Source organism: Mesoplodon bidens (genome assembly GCF_964165515.1).
Source record: "Mesoplodon bidens genome assembly, chromosome: 18".
NCBI lineage: Eukaryota > Metazoa > Chordata > Mammalia > Artiodactyla > Ziphiidae > Mesoplodon > Mesoplodon bidens.
Genome location: NC_138175.1, coordinates 52,123,353 through 52,140,553, shown reverse-complemented (window position 1 = coordinate 52,140,553; position 17,201 = coordinate 52,123,353). Strand labels below are relative to the sequence as shown.

Sequence of the window (17,201 nt, the reverse complement as noted above, 5' to 3'; positions counted from 1 at the left end):
CCTACTGAGGTTACCCCTTGATCACCCCTCTTTTACAGATGAAGAAATTGAGTTAAGAGGTGAAATTGCTGACCCAAAGTGCTAGGAAATGCGATGGCAGGATTTGCACACAGTTCTGACTTCCAAATTCATGCTCTTAAACCACTGTCTCCCACAGAAAACACTCAACACATTTTAAACAAAGTACTGGGTGAACACGGAAAGACAGTTACATTTCTAGCTCCCCCAACGCAGTTTCTTATTTAAAACAACTATTCCCAGCTTGTCCTTTTCGCCTTCGCGGGGAGGTGGAGGGAGGCTGGAGGAACTACATTTCCCAGGATGCAGCGCTCGCCTCGCTGGCCGTCAAGCATGTCGGAAATTGTAGTCCTCCGAGGACTACAATTCGCCCACGGCTCCCAGCATGCATTTGGAGTCCGAACCGTGCGGTAGGAAAAGGACAGTCGCGCAGCATGCTGGGAAGCGAGACCGGCTCTTTTCCCAGGCTTGCCTCCCAGACAAGCGAACCCATTTTTTTTTCGGACTACAATTCCCAGCGGGCTGTGCGCGAGAGGGCGGGCGAGTTCGTCTCCCGGAAGTCCGCTCTAGCCTTCGGTCCCCCAACAGCTGCCAGAGCCGGAGCCGCCCAGAAGCCGCGGGACCGGGGCCGCTGGGGTCCGGACGGGGGTCGCCATGGTAACGGGGGCGCGCCCACGCTGGGGACGGGGGAAGGGTGGGTCCACGTGCAGGTACTGGAGACTCGGTGGGATACTGACAAGCCGCCTCTGCTGCGGTGCGATGGTCTGGTCTGGGCCGGGCGCGGGCTCTCGGGACTGGGGCCGATCGAAGGCCGGGGAAGGGGGAAACCGGGAGGTGGTTCTGGGCGCTGGAGTGTACCGGGGCTCTCGAGGCCAGGGAGCTTTGGAGACCAGGTGGCAAGGGGAGAGGGCTGTGCGGGAGGGAGACACTGGAGTTGGCTGGAGGGTTTTGAAACAGGGAGGCAAGAGATCAGGGAGGATCTCAGAGATGGGCAGAAGGAATTGGAGGTGGGGAGGGGACATCCTAAGAGGAGGACTCTGGGAGCGTGGCAGGAGTGTTGAAGAATGGGAGACATTCTGATAGGAGAGGGGGGTCTCTAGAGGCAGGAAGCTGACATTGCAGGCGGAGGGGGTGCTGGAACTGGGCCGGATACTGCTGATGAGAGAGGTATCTCAAGGGGAAGAGACTGGACCCTGGAGACGGGAAGTAGACAACTGTAGGGAATGGGGCTTTAATGTCAGGGAAAGTGTGCAGTAAAAGGGAGAAGCCTTGGCGTAGGGAATGAATGCTAGAAATGAGTGGGGAGCAATGGAGTAGGTCTTTGCAAGAGGAGGGGTCTTGGAGAATAGGGAGTAGGCATGGAAGTGGGAGAGGTGGGGATGGGGCTTTGGGAACAAGGACTGGGCATTGGATTTGTCACCCCTCCCCGGGGATCGGGATGGGGCGACCTGACAGAGGGCACTGAAACGGAGAAAGCGGGAGTCAAAAGGGAACAACTCCAGGGTAGGGGGCTTGGAGACAGAGAAGGTTGGGGAGCATCAAGAGGGGACATCAGAGGGGCGCGGATACAGGAGGGAAGGGACTTCTCATTGTGGATTCCCTGAGGTGGAGAGATTCTAATTGGGAGGAGAAACAGGAAGAGGTGTGTGAGGGAATTTAGGAGCAAGGGGCAGAGCTCTCCCTCAGCTGTGTAGACTGGCTTCTATGTCTCTCCTCCCTAGATACCCCATCTATCTCTGGCTCTGCCCCCAGGCTGTGGCTGTGTGGCGTGGGTCCCCCCAACTCCCACCCCACGCCCTTTCCCTGCCTGCCAGGACCCCTGCCCGAGGAAGTGGTTTTCCCTGGCTCAGCAGAAGGGGTTCTTGGAAGGAGAGTGTAATATCCTGTTTCTGTGCAGCCTGATTGGTTGGGGGAGGAGGGATGGAGTGTGTGGAGAGTGAGGCTTAGGAAAGAGAGTGGACTCTCGCCAGTGGGTGGAGGCTCCCACAAGTGAGGGTAAGGGGGTTCAGAGGAAAGCCTTTGGACTCCCAGCTCTGCTTTCTGGCTGTGAGACTTCCTTTCTCTGAGCCTCAGTTTCTTCATCTATAAAACGGGCATAAGCATGCCCATCTCAAACAGAACTGAGCCCAAAGGCAGGCTTCCTAGCTACGTGAACTTGGGCCATGGTTTTCTCAAAGGCAAATGCCGATGAATTATAATATTACTAAGAACTAATATTTGTGTAACACTTAGTATGTACTAGTCACTGTATTATACCTCTTGTATTTAATAACTCACGCAACAGTCTCCTGAGGGAGGTACTCTCGTTATAGCCATTATACAGACGGAGAAACTGAGGTCCGGAGAGGTTAAGTAACTTGCCTGCAGACACACAGCCAGCAGTGCCAGGATTCATTCGGGCTCTGGAGTCTGTGTTCTTAGCCACTTGGTCAAATGCCTCAGTCATAATAGCTAATTTTATTGAGCACTCAGTATGTAATAGGCGCCATACAAAGCACTTCCGAGATCAACTTGTTCAGTGTTCATAGTAGCCCTATGAGAGTTGAGCTGGCTTTTCAGAATCATAAAAACACATTTCCTAGCCATCACTGATGATGATCGTAGCCGACACCGAACGAACCTGCTAGTGCCAGCTACTAGACTAAATTTATAAACTTATTTAACCTTCAGAACACCCTGACAAAGTGGGTCTTCTATGGAAACTTGTTTTGCCGGAGTGGGGGATGGGGAACTGAGGCTTAGAGGGGCGGATCTTTTGTCCAAGGTCAGGGAGAGGAGAGTTGGTGGAGCCTGGGACTTAGTGCCCTAGAAATGACTGCAGAGTTGGCCAGAGAAATCACAGGGGTGTTGGAAGGACCTGGGACAGGAGCGTGTGGCCAGGCCAACCTGGCTGGGCTCTGGGGCGTGGCTGAGACCCTTGGAAGACAGGCTGCAGGGACACGTGGGCCCTGTCTCCCCTGTGGGGATGGGTGGGGCTGTTGGGCAGGGCGGCCCAACACTGACCCGCCCTCCCCACCCCTCTCCCTCCCTCCTCCTCCTGCTGCCCCCAGATCCGCTTCATCCTCATCCAGAACCGGGCAGGCAAGACGCGCCTGGCCAAATGGTACATGCAGTTTGATGACGATGAGAAGCAGAAGCTGATTGAGGAGGTGCACGCTGTGGTCACTGTCCGAGATGCCAAACACACCAACTTTGTGGAGGTGACGGGAAACTACCCCCCACCCCACCCCCGACCCAAATGCCCCCCCCCCCCACTCCCTTGCTTCCTTTTTTTTTTTTTAATTTTTTTTGCGGTACGCCGGCCTCCCACTGTTGTGGCCTCTCCCGTTGCGGAGCACAGGCTCCGGACGCGCAGGCTCAGCGACCATGGCTCACGGGCCCAGCTGCTCCGCGGCACGTGGGATCTTCCCAGACCGGGGCACGAACCCATGTCCCCTGCATCGGCAGGCGGACTCTCAACCACTGCACCACCAGGGAAGCCCCCTTGCTTCCTTTTGACCCCTCCTTCCTAGCCTCCTGCCCATCCTCTAATGGCAATAACCCCTCACGCCCTCCTTCCTTCCCACATTCATTTACTCAACATGCTTGCCGTCTTCCTTCCTTTTGGGGTAATTTTTAGTGTGAAAATTTTCTGGCCTACAGGTTAGTACAACAAAAGAGAAGTCGATTGCAAACTACCCAGATTTCATAGTATTAAGAGTTTGCTTTTGTTTTTATTTTTATAAATTTATTTATTTATTTTTCTAATTTTGGTTGCGTTGGGTCTTCGTTGCTGCGCGGGCTTTCTCTAGTTGCGGCGAGCGGGGGTTACTCTTCGTTGTGGTGAGCGGGCTTCTCATTGCAGTGGCTTCTCTTGTTGCATAGCACGGGCTCTAGGCATATGGGCTTCAGTAGCTGTGGCTCGCGGGCCCTAGAGCGCAGGCTCAGTAGCTGTGGTGCATGGGCTTAGTTGTTCCACAGCATGTGGGGTCTTCCTGGACCAGGGCTCAAACCTGTGTCCCCTGCATTGGCAGGCGGGTTCTTAACCACTGCGCCACCAGGGAAGTCCTGCATTTTTGTTTTACCTTCTTCTCTTTTTTTCGGCCGAACAACTTTTTTTTTCTGGTGCCTTTTAAAAACTTAAAATGCTCAAACACACAAGAGTAGGGAATGGTATAATGAACCATCCCTTGCTGTAGTGTTTTCCATTAAGTTACAGAGATCACGGGGGAATTCCCTGGCGATCCAGTGGTTAAGATTTCTCACTCTCACTGCCAAGGGCCTGGGTTCAATCCCTGGTTGGGGAACTAAGACCCCATAAACCGTGCAGTGCAGCCAAAAAAAAATATGTTACAGAGACCATGACGTTTCATCCCTAAATATTTCAGGATACATCTCAGAAAATAAAGACACTTCCTTCCATGACCAAAGTATCATCAGGCCTGATAAAATGAGTCATACTTCCTTACTACTATTACTCTAATGCCCAATCAATACTTAAATTTCCCCCAAATCATCAAAACTGATTGTCCAAAGCCAGTCAAGGATCTTGGCATTGCTTTTGGTTTCCATGTCTCTTTGGTCTGTTTATTGAGATGCCTCCACCTTTAATTCCCACGGGATTAGCCTGTTCAAGAGACCAGGCTGATTGTCCTGTAGAATTCAACAAATATTAATCAGGGGACTGCTGTGTGCCGGGCACTGTTCTAGGCACTGGTGATACGGGGACGAAACAGACCCAGTACCTGCCCTTGGAGAGCTGACAGCTGACATTCTAGTGGGTGGGAGACTGTTAGTAAAGATACAGTGTATCAGGCGGTGATAGGTGTCAGGGAGAAAAAAGAAGCCGCTGTGGGGGGTGGAATTGCTGGGGTTTGTACAGCAGGGGTTGGAACGCAGGTTTAAATGGTTTGGTTAGGAGGTCTTCATTGAAGAGGAGCCATTTGAGCCCAGACCTGAAGGAATTGAGGAGTGGAAGGAAATGATACCTGAGACAGGAACATTCCAAGCCCAGGGAACAGCAAGTGCAAAGGCCCTGAGGCAGCAGGAATGTACGGGGGGGGGGGGGGGGCATTCCTAGAATAGCAAGAAGGCCAGTGTATCTGAGGTGGAGTAAGCCAGGGAGGATGGTGGGAGCAGATGAGATCACTGCAGAGGGCACAGGGCGTTGTGGGCCATGGTGAGGACTTGGGCTCCTGCTCTGAGTGAGACGGGAGCCACGGAAGGGTTTGTTTTTTGGGGGTTTTTTTGGTGTTTTTTTTTTGTGGTACGCGGGCCTGTCACTGCTGTGGCCTCTCCCGTTGCAGAGCACAGGCTCCGGACGCGCAGGCTCAGTGGCCATGGCTCACGGGCCCAGCCGCTCTGCGGCACGTGGGATCCTCCCGGACCTGGGCACGAACCCCCACCCCCCGCATCGGCAGGCGGACTCCCAACCACTGCGCCACCAGGGAAGCCCACGGAAGGGTTTTGAGCTGAGGAGGGACATGGGTTGACTTGGGCTTTAGGGATCCCTCTCTAGGGGGCAAGAGAAGAAGCAGGGGGACCACTCAGGAGGTGACCTCTGAGGTCCAGGTGAGAGATGCTCGTGACTGGCACTGGCACGGAAGCAGTAGGGGTGCAGAGAAGCGTTTTGAAGGTAGAGCCAACTGAAGGGCCCAAGATTGGATGAGGTGTGTGAAAGAAAATGGATCCACCAGTAGGGGGCGCTGTCACTTTCTCGGATGGGGCCGACTCAGGAAGAAGGTTGTGGTGAATATCAGCACTGAGGTGTCTGTTCTCATCCCAGCCGAGATGTCCAGGAGGGGATGAGGGGAGAGGAGTGGGGAGGTCAAGGGATGCCCGCTCTCCTGGGGCATCCTGCTGCCGGCACAGGGTGGGTCCCACACTGAGGGCTAGAAACGGCAGCAACTGAGGGACCCAGAGAGGGGCAGGGAGGCCCGAGTAGACAGAAGTAGCCAGAAAGGCTGGCTGGTCAGGTGCAGCTGTCACAGGGGGCCTGACCATCTTAGGTTCCTCCCAATCCAGGCCCACTCCAGCATGTAGCCCTGTGCAGGGCAGTGCTGGTGACACAGTGGTGACAGGAAAGAGCCGGGAGGGTGACAGCAGGAAAGGGCGAATTTCAAGAAAAGAAGAGCGATGCTCAGGGTCAGATCCTGCCAAGGCCACGCCAGCTATGACAGTCAGTTGGTAACTTCTCCAGATCAAGTTTTCCTGCCCTCTTGGCTTCCTGTCTTGAACCCTCAACTCCAGAGCAGGGGCCTTCAAACATTGGATCATGTATCTGTATCAGTTTAAAAAAAAAGTAGAGTTAGCACCCTGATATATTCTTTTTTCTTTAATTTTTTTATTACTATTTTTTAAATTGGGGTATAGTTGTTTTAGTTTCTACTGTTCAGCGAAGTGGAGTTCCCTGTGCTATACAGCAGGTATAGTTATCTATTTTATACCTATTAGTATATATGTTAGTGTATATTAGTGTATATATGTCAATCCCAATCTCCCAATTCATCCCACCACCACCCCCTTTCCCCCCTTGGTGTCCATATGTTTGTTCTCTATGTCTCTGTCTCTATTTCTGCCTTGCAAACCGGTTCCTCTGTACCATTTTTCTAGATTCCACATATATGCGTTAATATACAATATTTGTTTTTCTCTGACTTACTTCACTCTGTACAACAGTCTCTAGGTCCATCCACATCTCTACCAATGACTTAATATCGTTCCTTTTTATGGCTGAGTAATATTCCTTTGTATATGTGTACCACATCTTTATCCATTCGTCTGTCGTCAATGGGAATTTAGGTTTCTTCCATGACCTGGCTATTGTAAATTTTGCTGCACTGAACATTGAGGTGCACGTGTCTTTTTTTTTTTTTTTTTTGGCTGCATTGGGTCTTCGTTGCTGCACGTGGGCTTTCTCTAGTTGTGGCGAGCGGGGGCTACTCTTCATTGCGGTGCACAGGCTTCTCATTGCGTTGGCTTCTCTTGTTGCAGAGCACAGGCTCTAGGTGCGTGGGCTTCAGTAGTTGAGGCATGTTGGCTTAGTAGTTGTGGCTTACGGGCTCTAGAGTGCAGGCTCAGTAGTTGTGGTGCACTGGCTTAGTTGCTCCACGGCACGTGGGGTCTTCCCAGACCAAGGATGAACCTGTGTCCCCTGCACTGACAGGCGGATTCTCAACCACTGCACCACCAGGGAAGTCCCGCATGTGTCTCTTTTTTTTTTTAATTAATTAATTAATTAATTAATTTTTGGCTGTGTTGGGTCTTTGTTGCTGCACGTGGGCTTTCTCTAGTTGTGGCGAGCGGGGGCTACTCTTCATTGCGGTGCACAGGCTTCTCAATGAGGTGGCTTCTCTTGTTGCGGAGCACGGGCCCTAGGCACGTGGGCTTTTGTAGTTGTGGCACTCAGGCTCAGTAGTTATGGCGCACGGGCTTAGTTGCTCCGCAGCATGTGGGATCTTCCTGGACGAGGGCTCGAACCCATGTCCCCTGCATTGGCAGGCAGATTCTTAACCCCTGCACCACCAGGGAAGTCCCCCTCATGTGTCTTTTTGAATTATGATTTTCTCTGTGTATATGCCCAGTAGTGGGACTGCTGGGTCATATGGTAATTCTATTTTTAGTTTTTTAGGGAACATCCATACTGTTCTCCATAGTGGCTGTATCAATTTACATTCCCACGAACAGTGCAAGAGGGTTCCCTTTTCTTCACACCCTCTCCAGCATTTATTGTTTGTAGATTTTTTGATGATGGCATTCTGACTGGTGTGAGGTGATACATCATTGTAGTTTTGATTTGCATTTCTGTGATAATTAGTGATGTTGAGCATCTTTTCATGTGCCTCTTGGCCATCTGTATGTCTTCTTTGGAGAAATGTCTGCTTAGGTCTTCTGCCCATTTTTTTGTTTGGGTTGTTTTTTTTTTTTGATATTGAGCTGCATGAGCTGTTTCTATATTTTGGAGATTAATCCTTTGTCCATTGATTCATTTGCAAATATTTTCTCCCATTCTGAGGGTTGTCTTTTCATCTTGTTTATGGTTTCCTTTGCTATGCAAAAGCTTTTAAGTTTTATTAGGTCCATTTGTTTATTTTTGTTTTTATTTCCATTACTCTAGGAGGTGGGTCAAAAAAGATCTTGCTGTGATTTATGTCAAAGAGTGTTCTTCCTATGATTTCCTCTAAGAGTTTTGTAGTGTCTGGTCTTACATTTAGGTCTTTAATCCAATTTGAGTTTATTTTTGTGTATGGTGTTAGGGAGTGTTCTAATTTCATTCTTTTACATGTAACTGTCCAGTTTTCCCAGCACCACTTATTGAAGAGACTGCCTTTTCTCCACTGTAGATCCTTGCCTCCTTTGTCATAGATTACTTGACCATAGATGCATGGGTTTATCTCTGGGCTTTCTACACTGTTCCATTGATCTATATTTTTGTTTTAGTGCCAGTACCATACTGTCTTTATTATTGTAGCTTTGTAGTATAATCTGAAGTCAGGGAGTCTGATTCCTCCAGCTCTTTTTTTTCTTAAGATTGCTTTGGCTATTCGGTGTCTTTTGTGTCTCCATACAAATGTTAAGATTTTTTTGTTCTAGTTCTGTGAAAAATGCCATTGGTAATTTGATAGGGATTGCATTGAATCTGTAGATTGCTTTGGGTAGTACAGTCATTTTCACAGTATTGATTCTTCTAATCCAAAAACATGGTATCTCTCCATCTGTTTGTGTCATCTTTGATTTCTTTCATCAATGTCTTATAGTTTTCTGACTACAGGTCTTTTACCTCCTTAGGTAGGTTTATTCTTGATATATTCTTACTAATCCATGGATTATGTGCAGGAACTACTGTAATAATATTAGAAAACATACTGGGAATTCCCTGGCGGTCCAGTGGTTAGGACTCTGTGCTTTCACTGCCAAGGGTGCAGGTTCAATCCCTGGTCAGGGAACTAAGATCCCACAAGCTGAGCAGCGTGGCCAAAAAAAAAAAAGAAAAAAAGTTAGAAAACATACACAAAGTATAGGAATTAACAAAAGGATACAGTAGGAAAAAAATAAATAAAAATCAGGGACTTGAGGACTTCCCTGGTGGTGCAGTGGTTAGGAATCTGCCTGCCAATGCAGGGGACACGGGTTTGAGCCCTCGTCCAGGAAGATCCCACACGCCATGGAGCAACTAAGCCTGTGTGCCACAACTACTGAGCCTGCGCTCTAGAGCCTGTGAGCTGCAACTACTGAGCCCATTTGCTGCAACTACTGAAGCCCACGCACCTAGAGCCCATGCTCTGCGACAAGAGAAGCCAAGTGTAATGAGAAGCCCGCACACTGCAACAAAGAGCAGCCCCCACTCGCCGCAACTAGAGAAAGCCTGCGCGCAGCAACGAAGACCCAACGCAGTGAAAAAAAATAATATAAATAAAAATAAATTTATTAAAAAAAAGAAAAAAAATCAGGGACTTGTGTTGGCTTTTGCAGTCGCCACCAGGTGGCGACACATGCACACACGCCAGGCTGGATTTTTCAGATTTTGGCCAAAGACATGGAGCTTTGCAAGCCAGTATGCATATCTCTATGTGTCTATCGCTTTATCTACTTACACATGCGTATAAAATTAGAGTCTGCGTCCCTGGTTCATGCATATTTATTCGTGGATTGTGTGTATGTGATAAGGTAGTAATATTTGTATTTATATTACGGTTCAGTTAAGGGCAAGGCTGAGATTGTCTTGGTTACAGGTGGTGAGTGTGCACTGCCCAGCACAAAGCCTGACACACAATAAGTACTCAGGCAGTGTTTGTGGAATGATTGAGTAGATTAGTTCCAGGCTGAGGAGTTTGACTCTCTCCAGAGGTAACAGGGAGCCACAGAAAGGGGAGAATGGACACCGTGGAACACCCCTGCCTCTCTCTCTGGGCTCTGGGCTTTTGCATAGCCTGTTCCCTCTGCCTAAAGCACTCCTGCCTGTTCACTCCTACTCATCCTCCAGATCTCAGTCCAGATGCCCCCTCCTCCAGGAAGCCCTCCCAGCCCCCCATCCTGGGTCAGCTGCCTGCTCCCTTGGGACTCCCACAGTCTAGCCCTGCCTACTCAGGGGATGACTGAGGATGAATCTGTCTCTACTGGACAGTGAGCCCTAGGCAGGGAGGGCCAGGACCACTGTGTCCCCAGCACAAGGCCAGACACAGAGCAGGGCCTCAGGGACCACATGCGGAACGCGGGACTGAATATGTTGGCTCCACCCTGCCCAGCACATTGGGTCCTGGGCACGCCCTGTCACTGACTACCTGCCTCTCTGCCCCGCAGTTCCGGAACTTCAAGATCATTTACCGACGCTACGCCGGCCTCTACTTCTGCATCTGTGTGGATGTCAACGACAACAACCTGGCCTACCTGGAGGCCATCCACAACTTTGTGGAGGTGCGCAGGCGGGCGGGCGCTGTCCCTCGTCCCCTCTGTTGGGCTGCATGGGCCCTCCTTGCCCTCCCCTCAAAGGCGGGGTGCGGGGGGCCACTGTCTTCCTCTGCCCCCCTTGATATTTCCTCTGGTCTCTGTCTCTCCCCTTTCCTCAGCTTCTCTCTGCTTTTTTTTTTTTTTTTTTGCCGTCTCATTCTGATGCCTTCTGTTCCTGTCTCTGTGTGTGTGTGTCTCTCTCTCCCTGCCCATCTCTCACCACCTCTGTCTTCCTCTCCCAGGTCTTAAACGAATATTTCCACAACGTCTGTGAACTGGACCTGGTGTTCAACTTCTACAAGGTGGGCCTCCTGGTGAAGACGAGGAGAAGGGGGAGGGGCAAGGGGGAGTGGGCCGGACCCCCGCAGCCGCCCCGGTGCCTCTGCAGGGGTCTGTTTCCTGGCCGTCGGGCATCAGAGCCCCCAGCTCCCAAGGTTTAGACCAGCATCCTGGGGGTCTCCCCACCTTTCACACCAGGGTCTCCCCTCACCCTCCCTTCACTCAGGTTTACACGGTCGTGGACGAGATGTTCCTGGCCGGCGAAATCCGAGAGACCAGCCAGACGAAGGTGCTCAAACAGCTACTGATGCTGCAGTCCCTGGAGTGACGGCGGGCCGGCCCCTCCCGCCCCCCGTCCTGCCCCCGGTCGAGCCTGCTCCCTTCCCCTTTCCAGGCCCGGGGTCCACCCCAGCGGCCCCATCCCTCAGCTACCCCGGAGGAAGGCACCCAGCTGTGTCTGGGCCACAAGGGAGAGGGCCGCCCCCCACGGCCTCTGGGCCCCAGCTGTGGGCGGAGGCCACTTCGCGTGTACCAAGTAACCATGCCGTTGTCATGTGATGCCGTGAGTGCGTGCGTGGAGCCCCCAGTAAACCTGTGGTCCCCGCCTGGCCTCGTGTCTTTTGAGCCCTTGCCTATCTTCCCTGGGAACCAGGGGCAACTCCGGACGCCCTGCCGTCAGTGCATCAGGCAGTCAGTCAACAAAGACTCCTTGTGAGAATTCCCTGGTGGTCCAGTGGTTAGGACTCTGAGCTTTCACGGCAGGGGGCCTGGCTTCAATCCCTGGTCCGGGAACTATGATCCCACAAGCTGTGCAGGGCAGTCAAAAAGAAAAACACACACACACAAAAACCCCAACGAACTGCTCGTGCTGAGGGTGGGGGAGGGGGAGTGCAGATGCTTTCCCACCCGTTTCTGCCCACAGAGGGCTTCTGGGACTGGAAGCGGTGACGGATCTCGACACTGAGCACTTGCTACTAAAATAATGATGCTCAGGGCCAACACCGATGTCTCTCAGGCGCTGTTCGGAGCCTTGACATGTAGTACCTTACTTAATCCTCACAAGATGATGAGGAAGGGACTGTTAGCCCCATTTTCCAGAGGAGATCACTGAGCTCAGAGAAGGTTACAAGACTTGTTCAAGGTCACGTGGCGAGTCTGCAGATGAACCAGGTTGCTTTTGAGCCCAGGCAGGCGGCTCCAGAATCCTTGTTCTTAACCACTAGGCCGGAGGTGCAGGCGCTGGGCCCAGTGTTCAGTGGTTTTCAGCAGTGGCACTGCTGGCACTTGGGGTAGGAAGATTCTTCACTGTGTAAGACTGTCCACCTCCATCTGCCAAGTGCCAGTACCGAGTGGCCCTCATCACTTGTGACAACAGAAAACACTCCTGCATATTTCTTTTTTTTCTTTTCTTTTCTTTCTGGCTGCACCGTGTGGCTTCTGGGATCTTAGTTCCCCAACCAGGAACTGAACCCAGCACCATGGCAGTGAAAGTGCCGAGTCCTAATCACTAGACCACCAGGGAATTCCCCCCATGTGTTTCTAGTGCCCTCTGGAGGGGCTGTGCCCCCTCCCCCCATGCCCACTGAGGGCAGAGTGATGACCGCTGGCTGCAGCCATGACTGGCATCCTTGGCAGAGCTGAGAATGCTAGGCACGTCCCGTCCACTTCCATTAATGTGACACAGCTTCGCATCAGTCTCCCAACTGCAGGGGGTAGGTTGTGTCAGCTCAGCTACATACACACTATGCAACCTTGGGGTAAGTCACTTAACCTCTCTTGCCTCTGTTTCTTCATCTGGAAAGTGAGTCGACTATGGTTTTTAATCTCATGGTGTGCTCTTGAGGAGTAAATGAGTTAATCCCGGGACAGTTTAGGGTGGTACCTTCCATCAGTAAGCATGCATTCACTGCACAGACATCAGGTGCCTGCTGTGTGCAAAGCCCTGTGAGAGAAAAGATGTTTATAGGTGTGAACGGTGAGCACTGACTATAATCATTGTCATTTTACATGTGGGACACTGAGGCTTGGGGAGGTGCATTCCCTTCTAGATACAGTCACTCCAACAGTGTAGTCGTTTCTTGTTGCTGCTGTAACAAGTTATCACAAACTTGGTGGCTTAAACTAACAGGACTTTGAGACTGACCACCCTGGAGGGGTGAGGGTGTCGCGGGGGGGCACCCAGGCTGAGGCCTGGATCTTCGGCTGGGTGACGGGGTGGGAGGTAAGGTCCTTCCTGAGATGGGGAAAGAGCAGGTTGGAGGAATATGCCAAGGTTATTAGAACATGGAGAGTGTTTTAACTTCCTAAGGCTGCTGTAACAAATGACCACAAAGTAGGTGGCTTAGAACAAGAGGAATTGATTCCGTCTCAGTTCTAGAGGCCAGAAATTTGAAATCCAGGTGTCAACAGGGCTGTGTTCCCTCTGAAGGCTCTGGGGGAAGATGCTTCCTTATCTCTTCCAGCTTCTCATGGCCCTGACGTTCCTTGGCTTGTGGCTGCATCTCTCCAATCTCTGCCTGCACCTTCACATGGTCTTTCCTCTATGTCTTCATCTTCTACTTTTCTGTCTCTTATAGAGACACTGGTCATTGGATTTAGGGCCCACCCAGATAATTGAGGACGATCTCATCTCAAGATCTTTAACTTAATTACATCTGCAAAGATGTAATCTTTTTCCTAATTAAGTCACACTCATAGGCTCCAGGATGTGGACATGTTTTGGGGGCTACCATCAACCCACTAGAGTGAGTGTGAGCTCTTGGGGGTCACCCAGGAAAGGACCAGGAGGCCTTTGGACACACAGACCTGAGGCTCACAGAGGGAAGGATGCAGAGAGCGTTTGCTTATTTGTGCGTTCAACACATGTTTCTCAGGCATCTACTATGTGCCAGTCACTGTTTTAGCACCAGGAGATACAGCAGTGAGCAGAACAAATCCCCTGCCCTCAGAGAGCTCAGTCCCCTGAGGGTGATGGGGCAATGCATAAAGAAGCAAGTCCATGTCTGGTATGTTAGAAAGCGAGGCAAATGGAGGCAAATCAAACAATGAGGAGAGGGCTTCCCTGGTGGTGCAGTGGTTGAGAGTCCGCCTGCCGATGCAGGGGACACGGGTTCGTGCCCCGGTCCGGGAAGATCCCACATACCGCGGAGCGGCTGGGCCCGTGAGCCATGGCCGCTAAGCCTGCGCGTCCGGAGCCTGTGCTCCGCAACGGGAGAGGCCACAACAGTGAGAGGCCCGTGTACCGCAAAAAAAAAAAAAAAAAAACACGAGGACAGAAGGAAGCCTGGCAGACGGCACTGCTATTCTAGATGGATGGTCAGGAGGGCCTGGCTGGAGGAGGTGACATTTGAGCTGAGACTGAAGGAGGTGAGGGAAGGAGCCATGGGAAACTTCAGGGGAAGAGTATTATAGGCAGAGGAAACAGCGAGTGCAAAGGCCCTGGGGCAGAACATGCAAGGAGGCCAGTATACCCGGAACAGAGTGAGCAAAAGGGACAGTGGAGGTGACGTGTTCATAAAATAGAAGGATTAGAGGTGGAAGACAGAATACTCAAGGTCAGACCTGCTGTGGTGAGGACATTGGATTTATTCCGTGTGAGATGAGAGCCATCCGGAAGGACTTTTTTTTGGAGGGTTTGGGAGAGGGTGGTAACAACCCTATTGAGATATAACTCACATACCATACATTGTATGGTATGTAATTCGCCCATTTAAAATGTACAATTCAGGGCTTCCCTGGTGACGCAGTTGTTGAGAGTCCGCCTGCCGATGCAGGGGACACGGGTTCGTGCCCCGGTCCGGGAAGATCCCACATGCCGCGGAGCGGCTGGGCCTGTGAGCCATGGCCGCTGAGCCTGCGCGTCCGGAGCCTGTGCTCTGCAATGGGAGAGGCCACAGCGGTGAGAGGCCCGCGTACCGCAAAAAAAAAAAATAATAAATAAATAAATAAATAAAATGTACAATTCAGTTGGTTTTTCTTTCTGTCTTTCTTTTTTTTGCCACGCAGCTTGCAGGATCTTAGTTCCCAGACCAGGGATCAAACCTGGGCCCTTGGCTGTGAAAGTGCTGAGTCCTAACCATTGGACCGCCAGGGAATTCCCCAATTCAGTAGGTTTTTTTTTTTTTTAAGAATATTCAGAGTTGTTTTACTGTCATCACAATCCACTTCAGAACATTTCATCACCCCCCAAAAAAAACAGTACCCTTAGCTATCATCCCTCAATCCCTCCATCCCCTTTCCCCAGCCCTAGGTAATCTACTAATCCACAATCTACTCTCTGTCTGTGGACTTGCCCATTCTGGACATTTCATAGAAATGGAATCATACAATATGTGGGGCACGGGAATGTTTTGAGCCAAGGAGTGTTGACAGTCTGCCACATCTGACACAGGAAGTCAAGGGTGGGAACCAGGAGCCAGTGAGGAGGTGATCGCAATGATCCAGGCAAGAGGTGATGCTGGCTTCGGACAAGGTGGGGGCAAGGCGATGGAAGTAGAGAGAAGTGATCGGATTCTGGACACATTTTAAAGGTGGAATCAGTAGGATTTGCTGACGGTTTGATGTAGGGTGGGAGAGAAGTCAGGGATCACTCACAATTTTACAACCCGAGCATCTGGAAGACTAGAATCACCTTTTCCGGAAGCAAGAAGACAGTGGGGGGAAATATGTCAAGTTTGAGCTCTTGGGCCTCCAAGGAGGGATGCTGCTGAGGCAGTGATTGTGTGGCTCTGGGGTTCGGGAGAGAGATCCAGGGCGAATATAGACATTTGAAAGCACCAGATGTTATTTACTGCCATGAGATCAGCTGAGATCACCAAGGGAACAGGTGTGAAGACAAAAGAGATCTGCAGAATGAGATCAGGGAAAAGAGAAGAAATCAGAAAACGTAACAGAGAAGGAACAGCCAATGAGAAGGAAAACCATCTAGTGCAGCGTCCTGGAATCGAGAAAAAAGCGTGCTCAGGAGGAGAGTGTATTCACGCGTTAAATTCTGTTGAGATCATTGCAGCTCTATGAGAATGGCTCATTTAAAAATACCAAATGCGTGGGATTTCCCTGGCCGTCCAGTGTTTAAGACTCCGCGCTTCCAATGCAAGGGGTGTGGGTTCCATCCCTGGTTGGGGAACTAAGATCCCACATGCCTCCAGGTGCGGCCAGGAAAAAAAAAATACCGAGTGCAGGCAAGCACCCAGGGCAACCGGAACTCTCGCACACTGCTGGTGGGAACACAAAATGGGGCAGGTTCTCTGGAATGGTCTGGCAGGTTCTTATAAAGTTAAACATTACACTTACTTTATGACTCAGCAATCCCTCTCCTATTTGTTTACCCAAGAGAAATAAAAACTGATGTGCAAAATTTCTATATGAACCTAAGTTAAATGAAGACCTGTGTGCACGCAAAAACTTGTCCATGAATGCTCATAGCAGCGTTACTCACAGTAGCCAAAAGGTGGAGACAATGCAGAGGCCCATCAACTGATGAAAGGATAAATAAGATATTCTATGTCCACACAATCAATTCTTTTTCAGCCATAAAAAGAAAGAAGCATTGATATGTACTAGAACATGGATGAACTCTGAAAACGTATGCTGACTGACAGAAGCCAGTCATAAAAGACCACGTTTTGTATGATTCTGTTTATATGAAATTTCCAGAAGAGGCAAATCCCTGTTGACAGAAAGTAAATTAATGATTGGGAAGGGTCGCGGAGAATGGGCTTTGGAGGTTGATAGCCAGAGGGTACAGGGCTTCTTTTCGAGGTGATGAAAATGTTCTAAAATTGGTTGTGGTGATGGTTGCACAATTCCATGAACATACGAAAAATCATTGAATTGTACACTTTTTTTTGTCTTTTCTATTTTTGTTTTGGTTTTTTGGGGCTTTTTAAAAAAGATTTAATTTTATTTACTTTTTTGGCTGTGTTGGGTCTTCGTTGCTGTGCGCGGGCTTTCTCTAGTTGCGTCAAGTGGGGGCTACTCTTAGTTGCGGTGTGCGGCCTTCTCATTGCGGTGGCTTCTCTTGTGGAGCACGGCCTCTAGGCCTGTGGGCTTCAGTAGTTGTGGCACGCACGGACTCAGTAGTTGTGGCATGCGGGCTTCAGTAGTTGTGGCTCGCGGGCTCTAGAGTGCAGGCTCAGTAGTTGTGGCGCACAAGGCTTAGTTGCTCCGCGGCATGTGGATCTTCCGGGACCAGGGCTCGAACCCGTGTCCCCTGCATTGGCAGGTGGATTCTCACCCACTGCGCCACGGGGAAGTCCCTGTATTTTTGAATTGTATGCTTTAACTGGACTTATTGAATGCTATGTGAGTTATAGCTTAATAATGCTTAATCACAATAATGAATGAATAAATGAGTAAAATAAATAAATAAAATTTACCTTGCAGTTACAAACAGAAAAACAAAACCCCAAACCCCAGCATGTTACTGTTTACAGTGGCTTTATTCATAAGCACCCCAAATCGGAAACAATCCAAATGTC

The 17,201-nt window shown here is 50.4% G+C and overlaps 1 protein-coding gene across 1 annotated transcript; it reads left to right on the top strand.

Moving 5' to 3' along the window:
• Window positions 1-564: 564 nt before the first annotated feature.
• On the top strand, window positions 565-11,330 carry AP2S1 (adaptor related protein complex 2 subunit sigma 1). The gene is made up of 5 exons (XM_081217098.1): window positions 565-675; window positions 3,069-3,218; window positions 10,297-10,410; window positions 10,686-10,745; window positions 10,949-11,330. The coding sequence occupies exons 1-5, from the start codon at window positions 673-675 to the stop codon at window positions 11,048-11,050; spliced, it is 429 nt and encodes a 142-aa protein (XP_081073224.1). The 5' UTR covers window positions 565-672; the 3' UTR covers window positions 11,051-11,330.
• The last annotated feature ends 5,871 nt before the right edge of the window (window positions 11,331-17,201 follow it).